The sequence below is a fragment of the Pollachius pollachius genome, assembly GCF_949987615.1.
Source record: "Pollachius pollachius genome assembly, chromosome: 2".
NCBI classification, from domain to species: Eukaryota; Metazoa; Chordata; class Actinopteri; order Gadiformes; family Gadidae; genus Pollachius; species Pollachius pollachius.
Genome location: NC_136935.1, coordinates 3,230,550 through 3,255,232, shown reverse-complemented (window position 1 = coordinate 3,255,232; position 24,683 = coordinate 3,230,550). Strand labels below are relative to the sequence as shown.

Below are 24,683 nucleotides of genomic sequence, written 5' to 3'. Positions count from 1 at the left end.
CAGTGTTGGCTCTACTCTGACTCGTTCAAAATATTCCATGTGACAAAACAGGTATCGAAGGCTTCATGGACATGAGGTCACCACGTGCCTTTCACTTTGCGATGACACCATTTGGAGTCATGCCAAGCCTTAGAGCTAGCATGTAGGCTGTTACTGTAAAGGCCTTTTCAATATCAACATGCTTCAGCATCACATGAATAATTGCTGAATCTCATTACAAACAATCCATTAATTATTATACACTGTGTACATTAGTCTACTTTTAATCCATTAGGTTGACTACTAGCTACAGAAGAAAAATACACATCTGAATTAACAATTGAAAAATAAATATATATCAAATATTGACTTAAAGTAGCTGATACAGCATCTGCATATCATACAGATTTCAGAAAACATCCCCAACCATTATTTATTTCCAATTATTCTGCTTATATGAACTTTGTGTCACATTTGTTTATAAAGTGGGCCTCTTTTAAAACAAAGAGATAATACATAATCCATGCCATAAATAATAAGGAAAGAAAAATAACACCTTTTAAAAGTTATGTCCTACAACCGTGTTAAGTCTGGAACTTAATTGAAGACACAAATGCTAACTATAGGGAAAAGCCAATCCGCCTCCACCATGCATTATGTTGTGTGTAGACTATCTGAGAAAGACACCATCTACCGCCGACCACCTCTGTGTCTTGCTGGGACCCCGAGTCACTCACGCTGTCTTGAACCGTCTCCTTTATTTAGTTCTATGCATTTCTAATGCATAGAGCAAGCATAGCTTTCCTGCTGTCCACACTTAACATTTATGAAAAAGACCGTGTCGCTAATGTATTTATCACCCATTCCTTTTAAGCCACCAATCACGTTTTGCAGAGCACTGTAAGGAAGCCATGCAACACGGGCACCACACGTCGTCATATGGCGCGGTTAAAACACAACATGCGATGCGTCCCGCTCACACTTAAGTTAGAGATCTCCAACAAAAGCTTTTAATGTACTTCTCGTGTTAGGAATCAAACCGTGCACACGTCCCGCCGAAACGTAACACCACGGGGGTAAACATGTACATGATCACCCCAACAGCTTCGGATTCAAATTCAATATAAATGAATTAATGCGCAATAATTGATATCAATAAAGTAGGCTTACTTACGATTGGTGCGTTTTTTTTTCACTCTCTAAAGCAAAAACAAGTCAATCAAAGAGGAAAACATAATCCATGTGTGATTACTATCAGCCCGAAACGTGATTCTGAGACTTGGAAATAAAAGTCAGAGTGGGATCGCTTGCTAGATCGCGGTCCTTATTAGTCGCCCAGTGACCCTCCCACTCTGTCACTCACACTACCATGCCCTCGAGTCTTTGGCAAACAGCAGACAGTCAAACATGCAATCAAATGAACCATTCAGATGGTCTCCGTCCCTTTGAGCGGTAGCGCCGGTCGCGTCACTATAAACTTTGATGTATGATCCACATTGTTCCAGGACGTTATATAAAGTTGGCAATGTCCCTCTTATCAAAATGAAAAAAAAAAATCGATACTTGAAGAGGGCTTTTTTCATCTCAGTATGAAAGCCTTTTGTCTATTGAGAAACAATTGAACATTGCTGATATACGCATATCCCAAGATATGTCTGCCTATTAACCCCTTAGAAATTGGTTGAAATGCATACAATATAATATAATGTGTATAAAAAGGCTAAACACAGCCGTTATTAACCTCCTGTTAAAACAGCCGTTATTAACCACCTTGTGAGGTGCTATTAACACAGGTACATTCTCCGCTATGTTATGACTGAAACGGGGCACCAACACCAGTGCCTTGCTCAAGAGACCCCAAAAACAGGTGCTGAGGATCCGCACTCATGGCTGTTTAGACAGATGCCTGTATGTCTTCTGCCAACAGACCCACCCACCATCCCACAGATGCACACACACAGACACACACAGACATGCATACAGGCACACACATACACACAGTTGGCCTATTAACATAGACACAGCAACAACAACAAAAAATAGAGCAATAAACAAAATAACAAAAGGAAGGAAAACACAACAAGAAGCTCCATGAGTCTATCTCAATGTATGGTATCTCTGCATTCAAATTCTTGGAGTATGTTCAATAATCAAATTACGTTTTGACCATGTTCAGACCTTGGTGTGATCTAACGTTTTCTGGTCTTTCATATCGAGAACATCTCCCAGAGACTTATCTCCTTCCTCTAATGGCTTTGGCTCACTTCCATTGATTCCATATCATTATCTTAACTATCCTTCTTGTCTCACTCCCAATCTAAAGGGCAAGCAGGACAAGGAAGGGCTTGTAATGGGATCCGTGCCTGCCAGATAATGTCCGGCACAACATTTGCCGTAGGCAATATGGTTGCATCTGAAACATATCATTTTAACATCGTATAGGTTTGGTCCGTGGCCACGGAAGATTCCGGAGAAACTCGAGATGTTTTCAAAGTCGCTTTGGACAGCTGACACTTTTGGTAACAGCGTGATGGCACAGACGTTTTTTTAACAATCGGTGCTACTTTTCAGCTGATGACAGTGATTTTCTCTGTGTCCAGAGCTGTCTGGACACAGGGACAGCATACCTTAAAGCTTTTTGCTTTCTATTTTCAAACCCTAATGGCCTAGGGGTTGTTTCCATAGTTGTCACTCTTGTGAAAATGGAATGCATTTGTTTTTGCCATGTTATATTTATTTATGGTTTATGAGGCTGTTCTTGGAAAGACGACTTAATGACTTAAAATGACCCCAGTCTAGACTGTTGGAGTTTGGCTACATGTGATTATGGTTCAATTCTGGACATTGAAGATAGTTGTGACAGAATTCCATAAGCGACAAGCCCAATGTGGTGATCCAAAATCAGGGATGGTCTAATGCCGGCAATCCTAGAATCGGTTTATGTCAAGCTAGAGTCCTTCTCCATAGATATTTGAAAATACTCTTACTTGATATTTGTAACAATCAAACAAGCCTCATGAACTGTCCATGCTTATTGATGTGAGGTACTTTGTTACTTGTATTAAACGGTACCATACTACCTAAATTGTATCAACATTTTTCAATGCAATGCTTTTTGAATATGAACTTCGACCATTTGAAGGGAGAGAAACGCGCTGATTAATGTTGGTTGATCTCAAATGAATGGTTTGTGGTAATGTAATAATTAATAGCCATATATTTTCCACCATTAAGAAAATGACATGTACCCTACGTTTCTTTTCTGTTGTGTTTATAATTTGATTTATACATGTCCTATAGCAAAGGTAAACATGTACAATGTATGGGGCACCTGTTCTATTCTTTGTATTATGTGTGTGTGTGTGTGTGTGTGTGTGTGTGTGTGTGTGTGTGTGTGTGTGTGTGTGTGTGTGCGTGTCTGTGTATGCATACTTCAGTAAACAGTGTTTTTACATTGAACTAAGCGTGTATCCCACACCAACCATAGTCTGTTAAGTGCTCAATGCGTGGTCCTTCATTTTGTCCTTAAAATCTCCATTGTTCAAAGGGAACACCTGCTCGTTTTACCTTTGAAACTGATATATGAAGAAGCACATGGTAAACAGCCGCGGATTACAAAGCTAGCTCTAATACCAAGGCAAACATTATCATTGAATAGTACATTTAATGTACTAATTTCCCAGCTGGGTATTCAAGCTGCTAATACAGACAAGGACATAAAGGAAAGAAAAAGGCAGAATATAAGCAGTTTGGCCTGAAGCTGTTTCTTCTGTGCTTGAAATAAAAAACACATAACAATAGCCTAAGCCATTTAATCCCTTTGCAATTTAGGTTCAGCCTTAAAGTTACTTTCTCCTGCTTTGAAGTGAGTCCATGCAGTATGTAAGATATCAGATCAGGTTTTCTTAGTGGTTTGTTCAAACAGTTCACAGGTCACAGTATCAGTATAAAAATGTGTGAATTAATTATACTTCCATCATCAATTGTTATCTTTATCTCTGTCCTCCATTATAGTCATCTTTTATTTTGTCCAGTACAAGACTGCACAAGAATACCTCCACCAGATGCTGTTTGCCATCTTGATGAAATATAGAAGGATAAAGAACATTTTGTACAAGAAGGTAAAAGGAGACAATAGTGTCAGTATTCATGTTGGAATTGATGTGGACTAAAGGCTGTGTGTATCTTATGATCAGCACTGGTTTTCAAGTGAAGGAAAAAGCTAACATTTCCATTAGTGTGTGCCTTGTATCACAGTGACCATCTTAACACAGTGAACAGGATTGTTCCGGAGTCAATCACTTTACAAGTCAGGTCTTCTGCTGAATAAGAGAATGTTTATTTTTATAAATGGAGAGGAAGAAAAGTGAGAGGAGGAAAAGCTGTTGCAGCAATAGCAAGGTTGTTTCAAAGTCAAAATAAATCTCCTTAATGTCAGAGACATTCTGTAGGATTTCCGACTATGATATTTAATAACTATCCTCTAAACGGCAGTTCACTGTGGGCCAAGAACAAATTAGATTCAAGAAGTAAGTTTGGCACGTTTACTGCATAGTAACCAATAGTAGTTACACCTTATCTCTTCCTTCATACCGATGTATCGGCAAGCATTCCTAAGAAAGGCATATCCGTCTCCCCAAAAATAGAAAATAGGAGAACAAGATAGTTGTGAGAAGTTATAGTGTAGTGCAATACCATAACAGATGGGTTAGAGATATGGGATATAATATACCTGGAAATAGTTGTGACTCCAAATTCCTCTCGTTGGCCCAATAAAGTGCAACCCAATAGTCAAACTTAAATGACACCCTATGAGCCATATATATATGCCTGTAATGTTTGAGTTAAATATATATGCCAGTAATATTATGTATGCCAGTTCATGTGTCAACCACTGAGAATGAAGCCTGGGCACTGGTCCTGTGTGCTTTCATTGTTTCTCTAAGGTTTTGACATGGTCGTGTCAATCTCACTATATAAGATATTCCGTTGTGTGCTTGGCGAGAGGCTGTCTTTCCCATATTCTTGGATCCAGCTGTCGTTTGATTTGTAAGACTACCTCTCACCAGGTAGCCTTATTTTTCGGCTGGTGTAGCCGGTCGCTGTCCACGGTACTGGACTCTCCCCTCACTTACTACACATCCACCCCCTACTTTCCATTGCCTTGATGCCGCTTTGACAGCACAACAGAGACCCACCGTTGTGAGTGTGGCTGGCTGGGAAACTGTGTACAAGTTGCCTTGTTGGTTGAACACCTTGCAGAGAAACCAAGCAACTGTGTTCCAGTCTCTTTGAGCTGTGTGTTGGGGTGAGAGCTGGTCAGCGGTAGCGCCGGTCCAGTGCCGCAGAGTATCCGCAATGACTTAAACAACAGTCTTCTTCTTCTCCTTATTTTCCATTATATCTGTGTGTGTGTGTGTGTGTATGTGTGTGTTTGTGTGTGTGTGTGTGTGTGTGTGTGCGTGCGTACGGACGTGCGTGTGTGCGTGTATGTTTGTTTTGTGCGTGTGTTTGTATGGATGGAGGCGAACAACACATTTCTCTGAAACGTTGCTCTTGCTGTGTTGGACTTAGTGGCGGTCATCCGTTTTGTATATGGCTCGATGATACCCTCTAAATTCTTCACTTTGCTTCTTCATATATCTTCTTTTCAAGCCATTTATTCATTATGGCCAGTGGGTCTGCGATAGATGGCCGTCCATTTCAAAGGGCAGGGGGAGAAGATGACCTCCCCCAAGGTAGAGCTACTTAACATTCCTTGTGTTAAGCTTGTGTTAGAACTATGTCCATCAACTTCTCAGAGTGCTGCTGGTGTCTGAAGTTCTCCTCTGTATGCCAAAGAGACCCCCTGGAAAATGAACTACTCAGGTGACAAGGACACTGGTTGGGGGTTTAAGGATGAGAAAGACCTGCCAGTAAGCGTGGTGGGTTTAGCCTAGCAATTGGCCGACGACTCACCAGTTTTTACTAAAATTATGGCATTGTGGCGTGTGGGTATTTGAAAGAATCCTGTTGGAACAAAGATGCTGAAAACCTGTAAGAGATACACCTCATGAAAAGAAAAAAAAGAAAAATAGTTGCCATTGTTGGTCACCCACTCAACTACCTGCTATGATATGCAGATTTCCAGCATTGCTATTTAATCCTCAGCAGTTAAGAGGTATCACAAATCGTCCATAAGGCTTAGATACTACAGCAAATAATTCCTTATTGATCCTGTATGTGTTAAGGACTACTGTCCAAGGGTATTAGTTTATTCTAACTGACAGCTAATGGCCATGTGTCCTTTACACAAACTCCCAGGATTTGATATATATTAAAATATATATAAGTCGATTTATCAATCTTGTGGAAGCAAATTATGTTATAAAAAAAGGAAAATACAATAATATTACATTTGAATATATAATTAGCAAAACTAAAGCTAATGTATCTGTTAATAAACAATAATGTATACATAAATAATAGTATAGCATATCTGTCAAAATGATTGCCAAATCTGCCTTAAGATAACAATTTGTGTGGGAAATGTAGGTTCTAGGCTACTGAAACGTCTCCAGTATGATCTCATCCACACGAATCGATGCCAAACCACGCCCTTCCAAGTAAGTGTCAAACACGTGGTTTTGTTATTACCGGAAGTAAAGATGGCGACGCAAACATTGCTGTCAGAGTCGGTACTCGGCTGGTCAATATTCACATTTATACTTTTGGTAAGAAGTTTTTCCAAGATTTAAGTATCACCGTGTATCATGCGACATTTGTTTTACCCTAAAAAATGGACATTGCAGCAATATATATGATTTAAATGAAATATTTTACAGGTGTTGGGTGCCTAAGCTAACATAGCTAACGGGGTTCGATGTAGCTCCGGCTCCTTGATGTAGTGAGCTACAAACAAAATAATATATTTACCTATACGTAGGCATACCCCACATACGTATACATTCACAACATTATAACATCCCAGAGGAGATACGTGTCGTAAAGTATTGCTACAACTGCTTTAGCATTGACTTAGAAGGTCTACAGTGGCTAACGTAACATATGTGACGATTTATAAACTTTGAGCATTTTATTAATCATTTAACAGTTTATCTCCAAAATAAAATGACGCAAATGTAATTTGTTATAACACTTTGCATTATGAAAATGCTGGAGATTATCAATATTTCCTTGACTTTGGGAAAAGATTAGTGGATTTTCTTATTTAACATTGCTTTGTTTTTTCTTTCATATCTTGACTTGCATTTAAAACTTCCCAATCTCTTCGAGCCCTATAACAGCCACTGTTGGGTACATCTTGCTGTATTTAGAAATACTTAACACCTAATCTGTCAACCGTTCCTAATCCGTTTCCCAAATTAGTTTACTGGAAGAGTTGTTAATCTGAACAGCCGGTTTCATGAAACTGGGCTGGAGTAGGCTAAAGCTATCTACAAACGTTACACCCTGACTACCTATATGGCTGTGCAAGTCTGACCATCGACATGAGATCCATGTCAATGATTATGATTTAAATGCAACAGCCATGTCACTACCCGGTAACGGAAGCCAGAAGCTACTTATAAAATGACCTTATCGTGTCGATCGCGCCACTGCCTACAGTTTATTTAAAGCTGTATAGCAGCTTGTATGTGGCCCTTATCTGGTGCCCAGTCCTGTCTTTTAAAGAATGTTGACTATGATTTAACTTAAAATTTCAGAATTATTTTGAATCACAGTGCTGAGGAATATATTGACAATATAATTCATCAATGAAAACCATGGCAAGATAGTGCCATCAAAGGACAGTGTGAGGCTTACAGGTTGGTCAATTAACTCTGACAGGGCAGTCAAGATTAGTGGATTCAGTCACCTAATCATGACTCCAATCGTCAATTCTGTTTATTCTTGTAATACCTATTCAGCCATGTATGCCTCATTCAACATCCAATATTAATATAGCGTAAAAAAATCAATGAGGCTAACTTCTTTGAGATCATCGGCTGTGTATTCAAATCACCAATGGACAGATCAGTTTGAATTTCTGGCCGTGCAAGTCTCTAATTCAGGGGTAGTAATTTTATAACATAAGTATTTCCTTAATTATAACTTCTCAAAGTTTGAGACAGCCCTCATTAATTTGTTCCTGTCTGGTTTGATAACTGCCCATTTTTTCTTATTATAAAAGCTCCGGGTTGATGTGCTTCCCCATTCATTGCTGTAATTATTTTCTTCATCTTTAGGTGATTCTTGCCTTCTGCTGGTTCTACATCCGAAAATATCAAAGTCGGCAGGAGAGTGAAGCTGTCTCCACCATAACAGCAATATGTGCATTGGCAATTGCTCTGATAACAACTGCTCTCCTTCCAGTGGATATATTCCTGGTCTCATTCATGAAGAACCCAAACGGTACCTACAAGGTAAGTGTCAGTAGCCTGGAATTTTTGGTAATCTTTCCAATATAGGCCCATACAATTAAATATATAACATAATGCATCTATGTTATGTTCCAATTACAGAGGTAGAAGTGTTGTCTTGTGCTATCAATGGTGTGAATTCGTAGGTATATGGTACAACAGGTGATTTATGTACCTGTATTGTATGACTGCAGCAATTTCTTTAAACTGGAAATGTTCTCCAACTTTTGATAGCTGCATTATGGTGTAATCTATTTACAGTTGAATAGACAAAGGTCAGATAGACCTTTTTGTCTGATACAACCGACGGCGTGAAATCTAGGGCCAACATTGCACATGATGTCCAAAAAACACCAACACGACACGCTCCACTAGATAGAGGACATCAACATGTTTGTACATGATACAATGTTTTTCAGTTTTTGTTTTTGTCACCTCTTACCCACTGCGCTTCTTTCACTTCCTCTTGGTTGGATTGTTTCTTTCCTTTTCTGAACAGTGTAGGGAAAGTACCAAACATAGACATTGTCAGCAGAACGGCGCCATCAACCCAACAGAGGTGGCTGGTCCTTAACTCAATGTTATGGCTGACTCCTTCACGGCCTCATGCCATATCTTGTAGCAGGGGCGTAGGAATGAGTTTAACAGGGGGGGGGACACATATCGGAAACCTGACAGATCCGTTAATGGTTGCTGTGTTGCGCTTTCAAAATAAAATAAAATATTTTTCTCCCCCCGGTATAATTTTTAGGTGGGACGAATGCGCCTGTCTCCAATATTGGAGGGGACACGTCCCCTCCGTCCCCCTCGGTTCCTACGCCCTTGTCCTGTAGTATCATGTTCTTTGTTTCACATCTACCCGTAAATCATAATCCTATTGGTTGGTGTTTTGGTTGTTTTTGTTTAGACTAATACTTTAATCTCACTGTCTGAAACTATTGCTTTGGAAAAATTGAAATGAAGTAAAACTTAAGTTCTGTATTGTATTCATTTTAGTAAATGCTTATTTTCTTCACCCATGGCAACCGAAAATATATCCCTTAGTCCTTACAAAGGCCTCTCTCTTATTTTCAAAAACAATAATAAGAAAGTCTTACTTTCATAAAAAACTAAAGATTATATGATCAGTAAACTTGAACAAAATAACTATTTTGTAGTTAAATTAATGAAATCATCAAGTTGGGTTATATTCTGTGACTAAATGTGTTTTTTTACATGATGAAACAAGGATGATGTTAGGTTACTTTGAGCCGGTGATAATTTGCATCGAGATAATTGCTCACACCTGCCTTGAACATGCTGGTTTGGTATTATCATCTCAATTCTGACTGCTTCTTGTTGATATTTCTTAATTCAGGCTGTCCCTTCATCCTGCAATAAATTCCGAGTTTGAGTGTTTGTGGGAGGTCTGACACTATTGTACACGCATGTGTACTGCAAAGTCTTTTAGTACAGACAGAAGTACAAACAAAGTATTAACTAACTGAATAACTTACTATAACCATTGTATTGTATTTTTGTTACTTAGCAGGCACTTTTATCCAAAGCTATTTGCAGTGAAATCAGATGATGGTCATTTAGGAGCTTGTAGGGGTTGGACATTTTGTTCAAGGACGCTGTGGTTATTAGGGTTCGAACCAAGTACTTTTCGACTGTGAGACGACACTATTTCCGATACACCATACTCTTCCTACTTAGTATCTACCAAATTCTGGTGACATTTAAGACCTAACTGAACAATACCATAATCAACCAACCATGTATATAATATAACTCAATTGAGTTTAAAGGTATCATCTGTAACATTAATTACATATGTAACATTTATAAATGAAAAAATTACTAGACCTGTGCTATATATTCTCTTGAGTTGTGTACTTTTTGTAACCCACACGTTAACAAAAAATGTCAAACCCAGAGAAATGCGTAGTTTTATTCAAGGTAACAGTTTGTTACATTTTTTCGTTTGTCAATGACGTCATATCATCTTAAGCCACTTCCCCCAGGCAGACACAGGAAACATTAATCCACGAGGGACATGGTTTATTGTTGTATTTATATATTTCGATCTCGCTTACTACGATGTGCTACTATGACAAGTGGTGCATGCCGGTCCCCACGCTAAGGCGCTCGATAAAGGTTTTACAACAACGTTCAACACGCTCACAAAGTTATTTTAATATAAACGTTTTAACCATGGATAAAATAACTGGGCTACCGCAAGGTTTTATTCGCCACATAACGTTAGCTATTGCTGTATAGGTAGTCAAGTCATCTAATAATAAGTTAGCAAGTTAACGGTATGACGTGAAAATATAATCATGACCAAACGTCACATGAATATAAATTTAAAACATGACATTGTCTGTGAAAATGGTTTACGCCTGAGTCCCATCGGATCGATGTTCACCGGCATGCTGGTGAAGACTTCTCCCATGTTCCCACGTTATTTAATGATGTTATCAAACCATGTTATTGTTTTGATTCAGAGACACCTAGCGGCAGAAATGACACATTATACCTAGAATACAACTCAATAAATGCAGAGCGGCTATTTTCCGAAAAACATAAACACTAAACATGCCACATTATTGCATGTGTTTTCATGTGGCAACAAAAACTCCATAATATTCGCAGGGTGTTGCACTAGCAGAGTATGTGCCGTCCTGCTTGTTTTTAAAGGTACTTTCCTCTCTTGTTTAGAAACGTTTCACTATTTAAATCTTAACAGAACCGAGCCTAGCAAATAACCTGCAAGAATCTATAAACGCTTCAGCGATGCCAGCACGGCACAGTCTTAAACACGGACAGTAGGTCGTAAAGTGCTGGACGCGCATAGTGCGGGCGGGAGTTACGGTTTCGGCTAGTGACAAGGGCATACCAGTTAAGAGGGATCCTACTAATCATCGGCAAGCTTCGCAAACAGCCCAAGAGTGCCTCCGGGATGTTCCAGAAAATACTACAAAGTGCACACGTTTTGCACTGCAGCGTGCATCGTGCTTCCATCAAACCACCACAGAGTATCACCAAGGGCCTCTCAGCGATGTTGTGCAAAGACCACCAAAGTACACTATACCAAAATTATTATCATATCTTTTTTGTAATAATGAACATTATTTTACAGTACTACAACGATGAGGGTCCTATGAGGTATATTGTAGCACGTTGATGCCTTGTGCTAGACCACATAGGTTGTTTTTATCAGGACACATACTCTTGGGTGTCTTCAAGAGTGCGAAGTGTTACTTGTTAACGCATCACAGACTAACATTGAGGTATTCTGAGGTGCTTTTCAGCTTCCATGTCATGTTGCAGTGATTTGGCCCATTTGAGGCTCCTTCCTCCAATTCCAAATGGAAGGTTTTGTGTTTTGGCCCTCCTACTACGATTCAGACATCTTCCCAGGGCCCATAAGTGAGTAATGGCTAGGGCTGTTGGTAATAATACCCGCACCTGACAAATCTGTCCTTCAAATATTCATTATATAGTATCAAATCAAAAGCATCAGTCATGGAAAGGAGATGGGCTCAACAATGAGCCCCGGTTTCTGCAACATTGATTATCTGGCTGTCAGAGTAAATTCGCACATTGCGGGTCAGTTTGACCTGAATTCTAATAGGTTTTGCTTTATTCGAAACCTCGTACAAAAGTCGAGGAGAGAACTCCTGAAAATCACCGCCTTCTACTTTTTACATTTGGGTTTAAAACACCCATTTCCTTCCTAGGGACCTTTTTCAGTTTCAACATGTAATGGCTTACAATTTTCAGGATCGCCGGTTAAAGGAAAGAAGAAAAAAAATCCAGGGAGAATAGCTCAGCTCCCTTTTGTGTGGGCTCTAATTATCCTTAAAGTCACTGCTTGCGTTCCCTGTCACAGGCTTTTTTTTAATCTATTGATGAGTTCAAAGTGTAAGTGTTTAAAGATGTTCTTTTTCCCTCCAATTTAGATTTGGGCTGAAAGCAACGAGACCAGAGGGCAAATTGAAGACACAGTGTTGTATGGCTATTACAGTAAGTCTTCATTGTACTTTTTTTACTTTTCTATTGATGCAGGAGTAGAAATGTGTTAAAGCATGTCTCATATTGGAGTTATATGTTGCAAAAAGGGTATTTATCTCTATTTTATTTTAAAGAGTTTAAAATTTGAAGTAAATACGTATTGTTTGGTCTTGGTGATCAATATCTTGCGCAGCTGCAGCTCAGGACAATACAGTATACATAATTCCAACGGGCAAGCCGTTGGAATTAATATGCATCCTGAAATTGTTCCTACTTTGACACATTTCTTTTCATATGAGTTGTCAAAAGCTTGTAGGGAATAGCTCATTGGAAATGCAGATAAAAACCAGCCTCGTAGCTTGTTGCCTCTTCCTAGTAGGTTGATTACTTATCTAAACAATGATATTTGCATTGTGCTACATCCCTCGTTGCTGTAAAAGGGTGTTCTGCTGTGTTAGTTTCCTTTGAATAATGTCAAATTCAGTCATGCCAAAGACACTAGATCATGAGTTTTCTAACAGATGCTGGCTTAAACTGCCCGTCAGCAATGCTGTTCTGTACCGTCTGTTCCAAAATGCCAAACTCAAGGGAGACAGGCTGTCTCTGAGCTCAGCCTGTCCAATAAAAAACCCCCACTTCCATTGGCATAACAACATCTGAAATTGGCTTTGACAGAAGAGGTACACTGCATGTGGCTCCTGTATTCAGCTGGCCACATTATGATTTTCTTCTAGATGCACAAATATGATTTCGTGCAGGAGATTGATTTTCTGTGTCACCCTCAAGACTTTGTATATGACATCCCCTTAAAGGGACACTTGGCTTAACAGGCAGTCCGTAATGAATTATGCATGAGATCCGCATCGTGGTGCATGTCGAGTTGTAGAGGGTTAATGGCAAAGCCGGCAGGAATCCATGTGCTTTGTGTGGTGCAGTCACACTTTTATGAAAATGATTCATAATATTTCCAAAGGAAAGCTTCTATTAGGTTTATATGGCAGTAAAGTCATCCAATAGGAAATGTATTGATAGAAAAGATTGAATCGGCTACCTTACAATTTGAGTTGTACGTCATGTCTGCAGCGTCATGAATCACAAGGCCCCATTTGGTCTTTTTCAGAGAAAGACAACACTATTAAAACTAATATGTTGTTCATCTCAATGTAAAGTCTATGCCTGAGCCTCTTAGTGCACTCTCGACGGCTGAATAGTAAGGACCATATGAGAATGGAAAGCTCAAGGATCTTTTTTACCTAGCCGCACTCTTTGCCACTTGGCTGTTCAGGTCTCCCAACCTGCTAGCCTTTAGAAACACGATGGAACCAAGATGGCCGCTAAGAGAAGAAGGCCATCATCTTTCAAATGAGTTGTTGTCGTTGTTTTGCTATACATCTGGAAGGTCGCTGGCTTCAATAGGTCAGAGAGGCTATTGCATTGAATTTAAAAATATGGTCTGCTTTTTTCAAAGCCCTTTTCTTGGAAGAAAGAAGCCATGTCCTTAAATAACATATATAAAACAGAAAATAAGGAGTTGGACGTTTGCTGAAGTAGTTGTGTGTGTGTCTATATATGTGTGTGTGTGTATATATATATATATATATATATATTTATATTACGTATATAAATACATATATTTATATTACGTATATAAATACATAGATCTATCCCACGTATTGTTCTGTATCTGCTTTCTAGACAAATGTCGCCTATGTTCTTATGAGGTTACTTATCAGGATACGCAGTGAGGCAATTCGACAATGAAGATCCACAAGGGCTTAAAATAGGAACCATTACTCTTTATAAATCAAAGTTTCACCCTCCAGTTTGGCTGTGTATTTTGCTATCTTTGGAGAATGACATTTTAATCAATTTCTGGAATCAATTTCAGCCTCCATGGAAGGCACTCAGTTTTTATTTGCCAGTAGATGGAGACCAAGTTCCATATGTATCCCTTCCTTGGTGTCCTTCCAACTCTTAAATGTAGACTATTTATTTTTAAGTAAGTATTGGGCAACCATGTCCATTCGTCTCTTTAGAAATAGAAGAATTACACATCTGATGCGGTGATTGTGAATGTTCTCTACTGCATATGGCCGTTATATATTTTTAGAGACCTTTTCATTTATTGTCACAGTTGACAATCAAATTGTGATTTAAAAAAAACACTCTTGATAATCTGCAGTGTTTAATCTCTGAAATAATGTGATGGCCTTTCTTGGCTTAAATTAAAGGTCTATTGTCTCTGCCGGTTAGTAAATCTACTTTTCTTATTCTACCACAAAAACATAACCTCTCTTTTAATCTAATGTAGAAAAACGGCTTCTTAGAATGGACTGGTGTTTTTTGTTCTACTTAGACAAGGAATTAATCTTTGGTATACAACTTCATAGCTTTCATTTGCATTGATTTCAAATGTTTCTAAAAGACTAGACAGTAATTGACCAGAATATTTGATCTAATGCATTAAGCTTCATCTTCATTTCAAATCAAATGCTCAACTACTATTCTGAGCCACACAATTCAGTTATTAGTTTGACATCTATATTTAATCTATGCACAAACAACAACTGAAGACGTCATCATCGATAAACAAGTTTTCTATGACGTTTTTTTTTTTCTCTTGGAAAATGACTGACCCGTCGAAGATGCATGGAACAAAATCTGCCCTGGCGTAAGCCTCTTACACCTCTGTGACAGAATTCTGAGTCAAAAAGTAACATTGCAGTTTTGACATTGGCTTTAATGCAAGGTCAGATGTCCGTATCAGTGCCTCCTACTTTCTTTGAGACTCGGCACAGATTTATCTGATCTTTGATGAACTCTTAATAGTTTGAATGAATGTGTAGTTTTACTGTCGTAGTTCTCTGTCCATTGCCAGAGTACTTCAAAGCAGTGGTGCATGAGACTCTGAGGCATCAGGGCAAAATACCCCTGAGGCCTTTAAATAAATCATTAGCTCCTTTTCTGCCTTTTTTCCCAAAACATCCCCATTTTATCTTGGCAAGCTACTTCAGCCTACCCTCTAATAAACAAAGTTAAACTATGTCAAAGCTGTATATTATTTCCTCTACTGGCACTGACTATGTTACTGGGTGGTACTAGCCTTGTTTGAGTTCAAGAGCATAGCAGAACACAATGATGGATTGTGCATTTATTGAAGGAAGCAGAGCTATGTGATGGCCTTGAAGGATTTGAACTCTTTTCAGGGTCTCAGCAAAATAATAGTTTTCATGGGTCACAGTTGCTTCTGATAATATGTTCAATGGGCGACCTCCGATTAGTTTTCGATAACCGGATCACAGTTTTTTAGAGCACTGGAAACATACACTTAACATTGGCAAACAAACCTTTTTTTATAATACCTCTCAACACTTTATTTTATTATTGCATCGTTTATATTCTATGGGCTGCTGTAACAAGGGAATTTCTCATGTATGGGATGAAATAAAGTTCTTATATATCTTATCTTAACAAGTATGATTGTGCAGCAGCTTTTGAATATTTAATGTTATATTCTGATCAAAAACATTGCAAAAATAATATACATGAATATAATATTTAGGGTTTTTGTAAGATGCTTAAAAAAACGTTTTTCTGTATAAAATGGTTGTAATCATTTATGATTTGCTTGACGAGTACTCACAATGTTTTGAAGTGCATATAGGACAAATAAGGACACAGACCACAATTTAATTGCCTGAACCACAGTTGTGTCTTACAATTTGCAAGTGCACATTAGCTAGAATGTGTAATCAAAAAGGACAGATGGACAGGAAACTTTGAATGAACACTAATTAAAACTACAGGCTACTGGCTCGGTTTATAAGACCATTTCCTTATAAATGTAATTTCTTATTCTAGTTTATTCCTACTTCCGGCGTAATTCTTACCTGTACGCCGTGATCCACTTATTGGGTCATCGGTGTAGAAATTAAACATCTTTTTTTTAAGGCATACAGTATAATCCCACGTCGTAGTGTTGTGAAATGGTACGCTGTCTAAACGGTTAATAATACAAAAGACCAAACTTGTAAATGTTGGCGCCCAGACCACTGGAACACTCACCTGATCCAGACCCACCACTGGACCTACGCCCACTCATGCATAACAGCAATGTCAGTTTTCCACACGTAGTGAAGCAATCAAAGTCTGTTGTTTGGCAACACTTTAAAGGTGATTGCTAACTTATCCGGTGCAGGAGTCAAAGCCGTGCCATTTTGCTACACAGAGTCCATTGAGTTAGGGCTTGGGAGAAAGGTCTGTGGCATCTACTCTCGATGTTGGTTTCAAAGGGCTTATTGTGACTATCAAATGTTGCACATTAAACTGCACCTCATTTTCTGTATTGACATATAACAACCATATAGCATATAGCAACCCAATAAAATATTCTACTTAGTATTAAATGTACATCTACCTTTATGCAGCTTCTGCTGCTGCTGTATAGAGACCAGTGGCTAATGTTTTATAAGGGTTATTTTGTACACCAGTAATCACAGAGCACCATTTTAAGTAATGTCATATATTCAGTGTGTTCTCTTGGCACTTTAGCTGTTGCTGGTTAGGATATGCCAATGCTTAGAGGGGTAATTTGGTCTCCCTGTATAGTGTGCTGGCATAGAATGATTGTAAACGCTTGCAGCACTGCCCCTGACATCTATAAACTACCTCAAACTATCCAAGACAACCATTCATCACCCTGGGCAACCCCATATCCAACACAAACAAACAGGGATGTTTTCTTTTGTCAATTTATGTGTTCATGTTATGGTTGAACAACTGATTGCTGATAGGGTTGGGCCGTAGGCTTGTTTTAGAAATTAGTCAATCTCATTTTAGAGCTCTTAATGCTTTTCTTGTATGCAAATGTTATTTGCCACATGGCAATATGACTTGATGTGGCAGTAAAAATGCATACCCACCTTTTCATCTTATTTGATAGGTGTAACAATAGTGTTGAATGTGCTTTGTGAAAATAGAATATTTACAACATTACTCAAACTTAAGATAGGGAAAGGAAAAGGTGCCAAATCAATGAACTCAATAGAAATAAACCTAGGATCTTAACTAGTAAGTAGATTAAACAAAAGCCCATGCTACACTAGAACACTGGACAACAACAGGACATATTGTGGCACATACCTCTGACTACGGCTGCTCGATTATGGAAAAAAATCATAATCACGATTATTTTGGTTAATATTGAAATCACGATTATTCAAACGATTATTTTTGAGTTTGAAAACATGATGTATTTATTCAGCATGTCTCTCCAAAAACACTTAGTAACCGAGAACTTTGAAATTTCGCCTTAAAAAAATACAAAAATGGTCAAAAAAAAAAAGTTCAAATCTAAAATAATGTACAGTTATGTATCCAGCTGTTCTGCACTTTCTATAAAACATTTAATAAAAATAAATAAATAATTGAAAACTCGATTATATTAGTTTTGTGATCGTTTGACGCTAAAATCGAAATCGATATCGAAATTCGATTAATCGCCCAGCCATAACTCTAACCCAGCGTCTCTAACGGTAAACGATTCCTGCGCGATGCTTAATGTAAAGGGTTCCCCAAACTCAAAGGGAGCACATAAAGGACGGGACCATAAACACACACCCAAGGCTGGTTTACATAGTGGAGCTGTGTGGGACAGAAGTCTTGTTAGGTCCTTGGAGAGGTGAAGTGATGATAACGGTCTAATCATGTATCTCATTAGACCTGAATGTTACTGCTGTCCCGGGCATACTTTTTACTGGCGACAATTCTGTTTGGTAGGCACTTCCAACCAATAACAGGCCTTCATGTATATTGAGAAATGGTCAAGTTTGTATTTTCAGCCAGTGTCTTTATTTAGTTTGTGTACTTTGTTTGGGGGGGGGGGGGGACTTGCATTGTTTTATCACCTTATTTTGGGCAGTGTTCATGAAAACAAAGCCGATGTAGACGAGTTATTTTTAGATGTCCTGCCTAGTCCTTTTCTTTAATAAAAAATTAAATAAAAAAAACATAAGCAACAGAGTAGATATAAATGAACACAGGAGCTCTCTGGACGGTTGAGGTATGATATTAAATTATTTAGTCCTCCCCTCTCTAACTGATGGATATATGTGCAAAACTTTTTATCCCTGGCGGGGCATTCTTCGTACTAGATCCTTAGATAGTAATAGATGATACACAGTAATACAGTGCGACCTATTCCCCCCAGTGTGTTAATATTCATGGTGTTAGGATTAATATTACCCATTACTTTAAATCACGAGCATGTGCCATCAGCCCCTTACTGTGCAGGGTGTACTCACTGCTTCTGGAGTTTTCTGTAACTCCTTTTTGGCTGGCGGTAAATGTAAATGTACACCGTATTGGAACAATGAACATGCATTCATTGAAATGAATACCCTGCCACAATCACAGCTGGCAGATTGCACGCTACTGTTAATTTGTTCCCAATATATTGTGCTGGAGGCCTCTGTGGATGCAATCTATTATGCAATGAGTTTTTTGCACTTACTCCTACATGCAAAAATGTGTGATGCCATGAACTCGCATATGAATGCATCTATGAGTTAAAAAAACACTGTAGTAATCAGACTTGCACTCTGGCAGCTAGTGGTTGGCTGATATAGTGCCAGTATCCAATCTAGACACTTTTTAATTAGCATGTATTTACAGATTAGAGAATGGGACATGCTGTTTGTGGTTATTTTTGGTATTATTTCACTTATTATTCCCGCCAATCTGTTCAACTATTTAAATGTTTTGAACGGTATTTCAAAGTATTGTACTGTCTAATCAAAAAAAGAATGGTATGCAAAATGGCGCCAGTAATTTGAACTTGACTGTTAACATGTAAAACCCTTGTGTCCCAATAGTGCTATGAGGATTCCCCTTTGGGTTGTGCTCTGCCCTCCCTGCCTAGCCATCTTTGTGACTTGCTCTTCGGTTGGAGTTATTTCGGCATCTGCAGGCTCTCTTTACCGACAGCTTTTTCCTGCGGATAGAAAAGCCCCATGCTTGAAATAGCAGCTCTTTATCTTTTGCCTCACCTACACTTCATAAATTACTAATACTTTACAGTGTCACCGTCCAAATGATGTTGTCGTATAAAATCTCCAAACAAAAAAGTTACAACGTTAAGAATAGTCTGTTGTTTTTCTATCTATCTGTTGAGTTTGTTTTTCAGCACAGTATTCTGTTTTTTTGTTGAATGTGGTGTTTTGGGATTCATTTGTTGCTTCACATTGCTTGCATAGTGATGTTGGAAATGGTATTTGACTGAGCTGCTGATCCCTCCCTATAATCACAAAAACTGCAATATTCAAGTAGAATTAAGTGTTATTCATTTCCTTTGTACTTTCCATTATACCCAAGTTGTGCAATGAATGGTGCATCCCTACCCTAATTTGGACTTGGCAATGCCCATTCAAATCCAAATATAAAAATAAATACATTTTACATGAGCTGTACCTGGTTATAATGTGCCTTGATAGGTGTAGAGGTCAGTGGTAAAATTTTCCCTCTGATCTGTCCTTTTTCCCAGACAAATGTTAGAAAGCTGCTGAGAAATAACCATTATAATGTTATACCTTTTTCCTAAAAAGGTTTATATGCCTTAAATATAAAGGCTAATTAAAACGAAGGCCTATAACCCCGTCCTCCCTTGCAATCGTCTCCTAATTCGGTGCAGAACAGTTTCCGGCTTTTCATTCACTTTCAACTGCCAGGAATCCGGTAATTACCAGCTACCATGAAATCGCATCATTCTCTGTCTCCAGTCACAACCTGATGAGAAGGGTCTTCAGCAGCTGCTGAGAGATGGTGATTATGTAATTCAAACAGTAGGTGGCTGACTGCTCCTGGGATGCAGGAAGGGAAAGAAGTGCAGGGACTTCTGAGTCGCCATAATGAAGGTGGCTGGATGCCCTGATGTGGGAGGGTAGCAGTCGAGTTGATTGGAAGCCACTGAATAGACCCCGAGAGTGGGGGGATGTGGATGAGTTCTGGTCGATTGAACACCCGATGGATCGCAGCCTACCGTGTGCGCTGTCCAAGTTTTAATAGCAGAGATGAGGAACCCCTGCTAAAAGGGTAGAACATACAGGAGGTGTTCGTCAAAGTCGGCGTCAACGTGCCGATGTTGATGAAGAACAGTTGCTCGCTTCGGTTTTAATGACAGAAACTGTGAAGCTTTATAGCTCAGCTAAATGACCGCCCCATAACGACTAGAGGCCTGTTAAGGATTCAGATCCCTTGTTTAGCCTTCATTGCAGTACATTGTTTGGGAACTTATTATATTTAAAAAGGGAAATAGGTTCATGCACTTTCATTTAATGCTATAGTTTTACATGAGGAGTAAGAAAAACGCTAGATATCTTGATTTTATTTTTGCTGCTGCACAGTTTGATTCACTAGCTACAATTACAATTAGGGCATTTAGCAGACGCTTTTATCCAAAGCGACTTACATTGATTAATAGCTACATCCCCTGTCTGACACACTCATTTTAAGTATTTTTCTCTTTATCGAGCAACTGTTCTGACAGTTTAAAATAGGTTGGTACATGGGAGAAATAAGAGCTGGCTTGATTCAATGAAGCCCTGACAATGTAAGAACTATCATGAATGCCACATGTAGAAAACCCCAGAAAAGACTGAGTGGCCCGGAGAACATAATGCTTATCTTGGCGGTCTTGATGGAAAACTAAACATCTGGTACAATCCTTCCTGTCCTGGGAACCAGCACACTCAAATCTTGTTTTGATCTCAAATATTGCTCTATTATGCAGAGCCTTGTTTTTCAATTTCACCACTCTATTTATTTTTTTTGAGGGACATAGCTCTGTTGATCTTTCCGTCTGGTATTCACAAAGCCAACAAGGATCTGCAAATCACTCATGAATTGAATAGTGATTTTTTATTTATTTGTTATTTATTTTGAAAGGTTATCGCAAGTTAAGGGTAGGCAGCTAGTTGATGGTAGATAGATATCCACAGTCTCTCTCTCTCTCTCTCTCTCTCTCTCTCTCTCTCTCTCGCTCTCCTCTCTCTCTCTCTCTTCAATGAAGTTGTATTCTTAGTCTAGTTAAGAGAGTATAATCTTAATTCATTCACTCAGTATTTTAAATCTCATTTGACTGTAGTTTTAATAACTGTATAGCATGTTAAACTGACAGGTGCAAAGTAAAGCTGGTTTAGCCTCTGAAAGGATGCAATTTGGACTACTTTAGGATTGGATTGGAAAAATGAAACCAAACCAGCCACCAATGTATTTAAATAGATTTGCTTTGTGATGCTTTGACACTATGTGGAATTTATTTAAAATTGTCAGTTAAATTCATCATCGTTTGTTGATGTTTTATTGCTTGAAAAAAGGTGCATTTTTGTTGAAATTCTTTGCAATCGAACCGAATAAAGTCAAAGAAGATGAGAAAGTTAATTGGCATAATGTCTTTCTCTCCAACAGCCCTCTATTCCATCATACTGTTCTGTGTCTTCCTGTGGATCCCCTTTGTCTATTTCTACTATGAAGAGAAGGACGATCAGACCAAATGCTCGGTGAGAACCTCCTCGCTTCCTTTTTAATGAGCGCAATTTAATACTGCTTGTAAAACACACTCAAAACCCTGGTATGTCTAAACCTCCACTGACATTCATTATGCTGAGCTTTGGCCAAAACACAAGCAATTGCAATGGTTACAATGCTGATAATCATAATGGTATAATGTGACACACTCAACCTATTCAAATGTGACTCGTGCAAACCATACAAGCTAAGAGCATTTTAAATAAATGGAATCAGGGTTTCTATCTATGTGGTCAAACATCAAGAAAAATACAATGATTTGTGGTCAATAAAAAGTGGTTGAGTGCATAAACAGCTATTTGAAAAGCACAATTGTCACCTAAATAAATGGTGTAATTTGAAGCAACAATCATGGTTTACATTGGCTGAAGTCACAGATTAAATGATATACAATTTTATTTAATATATTCTGAACAACATGCGTAACAAATAACCAACTCATTTAGTTGTTGTTTTTTGTGTATTGTGTATTTGCATTTATTTGTTCCAGTCCTATTATTGTATAATTCTTGTTTATAAATGCAGTTATGTTATGCCATTATTGATTGCAGTAGCGGTTTGGCAATTTGATGATTTATTCATGTCATCATTTCTGATGGATAATTTAGTCAAATAGCCCAATAATTTCAAGTTTTATCTTATACTCACTGTCGCTGACTGTCAGCTATTAAAAAACGAGGCAGGCATTTGGCAAACTCTGCACTGTGAATTAACTTGTATGTGTATCCTCACACACCAGGGAAAACTCCAGATTTAATTGAGCCACGATTGCTCTGTCTCTCTAAGTCCAACTCTTAACTTTAGTTAAAGTGTGGTGTGGGTGTCATCAGCTTCTTTCTTCTCCTCTCATTACAGCAAGTGGGGAACGCTCTGAAGTACACCGTTGGATTCGTCATTGTGTGTGTTGTGCTGCTGTTAATTGGGTAAGTCAAAGTCGTATGAAATGTCCCTATGAATGCAAAACAGGGTTTGAAAGAGATGAGACCATGGCATAATGCACTTTGTAGGGCCATCTATCTGACTGGGTCTGATGGTTTGTATACACAATATGTTGGACGTTCTGCATCACTTCTTTCTAATGGTATAATATTGCAGATAAAAGTCAAGTTGAACAAATAAGATAATGAATGGAGAAAAAGTGGTGAGTCAGTGGGTTGGCCCTGCCCCAGTCAACATTGTTTTTATAACCTTTTGTGTTCAACACCACCTGCAAAACAGAAACCTAAAACCGTTACAGAATTGGCAGCAACAGCCTCAAGTTAAAGTTCTACAATCAAATGTGATCTCTCAAGCATTAAACAGTGCAGTAGCAGCCTTTGAGGGAGCGATTTCTGGCCCTTGTTTCAGTTTTTTTAACTGTACACACCCGTGCCTTTACGCCATTTGGAAACGTAGTACTTTTAAAGACTTTTTAGGGAATGGAAGTACACATTGGAAAAGCTGGATACATTGTAGCTTATTCAGGGCTATTGTTGCTGTAGTCACTTGATTTTAAACAACATGATAGCTCTCCTCTTGGATTGCTTCTCTGATACCTGGGAGACATAAGAACAGGGTTTGCTGACTGCTCACTCGATTGGTTCTCGTGTGGCCATACAAAGCTTTTGATTGCAGCCTGTTTGTGGTCAAGGGTTAAAACTTTTAAAAGCCCCACTTTGCTCCCTTTATCCACAATGTTTTGTACGTCTATTATTTATTTATTGAGAGAAATAAACCACTCTTTTTAAAATGCATTGGTGATTATAGAACCACTTGTTGAAGTACGCAATATGTGGGTGGTTATATTCATAATAATGCATGAAAACAAGGTCCGTTTACCCAATTATCCCAGAGTGTTGCCAGCCAGAAAGCCAAATACAGGTGTGTCTTGCCAATCGAAGACCAATCCTACTTGTAAATTGGAAGCAATAATACATTTATACAAACGCATCAACAGCCAATAAAATCATCCTGCCCAATCTATGCAACACACACAGACTTCGAGACCTAAGCCATATGCATTGCTCGGTTTAACCAAAGCTGTTCACAGTTCAAAACATACACATTTACGGGTAGTGATGCGGCATACGATCAGGTAGACATTCAAAAATCTTCATGAAACATTTTCTAATGAAACGGCTGATTCTATTATGGGGAACATTAAAAGACAAAACATGAATCCGGAAAAATCCAGTCGACCAAATCAACAAGTAATCCTTCAATAAGCAAGAAAAACTTTGGTCTGAAAGAATGAAATGACAACAATTGCTTTCTGCTAGAATTATTAGGTGTTGTGTGAGATCTTCAGAAAGTATATATTTTTTTATGTTCTTGAATGGCATATGATAACCTATAAATGATGGGTTTTCGGCATGCACAAGGCAAGGCAAGTGTTCCAGGAAAAATCGAACGCAATATTTTGGCGAAGGTCTTTCAGAAAATGAATAACGGCAATGATTCTACATCCTCAACAGAGATGCCGCGAGAATACGAATCCAGGTGCTTTATTTTTCACGACACTCTCAAGGCAAATCCGATACAATAAATAAGGAATAATAACAGCTATTTCATCAGTAAACACCATCTTCAATTTGATAGCTGCTGTGTGGTTTCACAAAGGATGTTATTCAAGAAGCAGGGAGATTCATGTGATAGGCACTTCCTCTCTCGTTGGTTACCAATCCGAACACGGTTTCAAAAAGTTGTTTCCCAGTCCACTTTTTGGAACAGCTAGCTGAAAAT

General features: G+C 38.5%; 2 protein-coding genes across 2 annotated transcripts in view; one reads left to right on the top strand and one right to left on the bottom strand.

Annotated features, from left to right (window-relative positions):
- Window positions 1-1,248, bottom strand: part of LOC307070523 (uncharacterized protein) — a 105,545-nt gene extending 104,297 nt beyond the window's left edge. Inside the window, exon 1 of the mRNA XM_079729027.1 lies at window positions 1,154-1,248. The gene's annotated coding sequence lies outside the window, so the exon portion shown is untranslated. The remainder of the gene's footprint in view (window positions 1-1,153) is intronic.
- Window positions 1,249-6,614: 5,366 nt separating this feature from the next.
- Window positions 6,615-24,683, top strand: part of lmbrd1 (LMBR1 domain containing 1) — a 53,428-nt gene continuing 35,359 nt past the window's right edge. Inside the window, exons 1-5 of the mRNA XM_079729715.1 lie at window positions 6,615-6,692; window positions 8,208-8,384; window positions 12,329-12,392; window positions 21,843-21,934; window positions 22,818-22,885. Coding sequence (XP_079585841.1) covers window positions 6,627-6,692; window positions 8,208-8,384; window positions 12,329-12,392; window positions 21,843-21,934; window positions 22,818-22,885 — 467 coding nt within the window. The 5' untranslated portion in view covers window positions 6,615-6,626. The remainder of the gene's footprint in view (window positions 6,693-8,207; window positions 8,385-12,328; window positions 12,393-21,842; window positions 21,935-22,817; window positions 22,886-24,683) is intronic.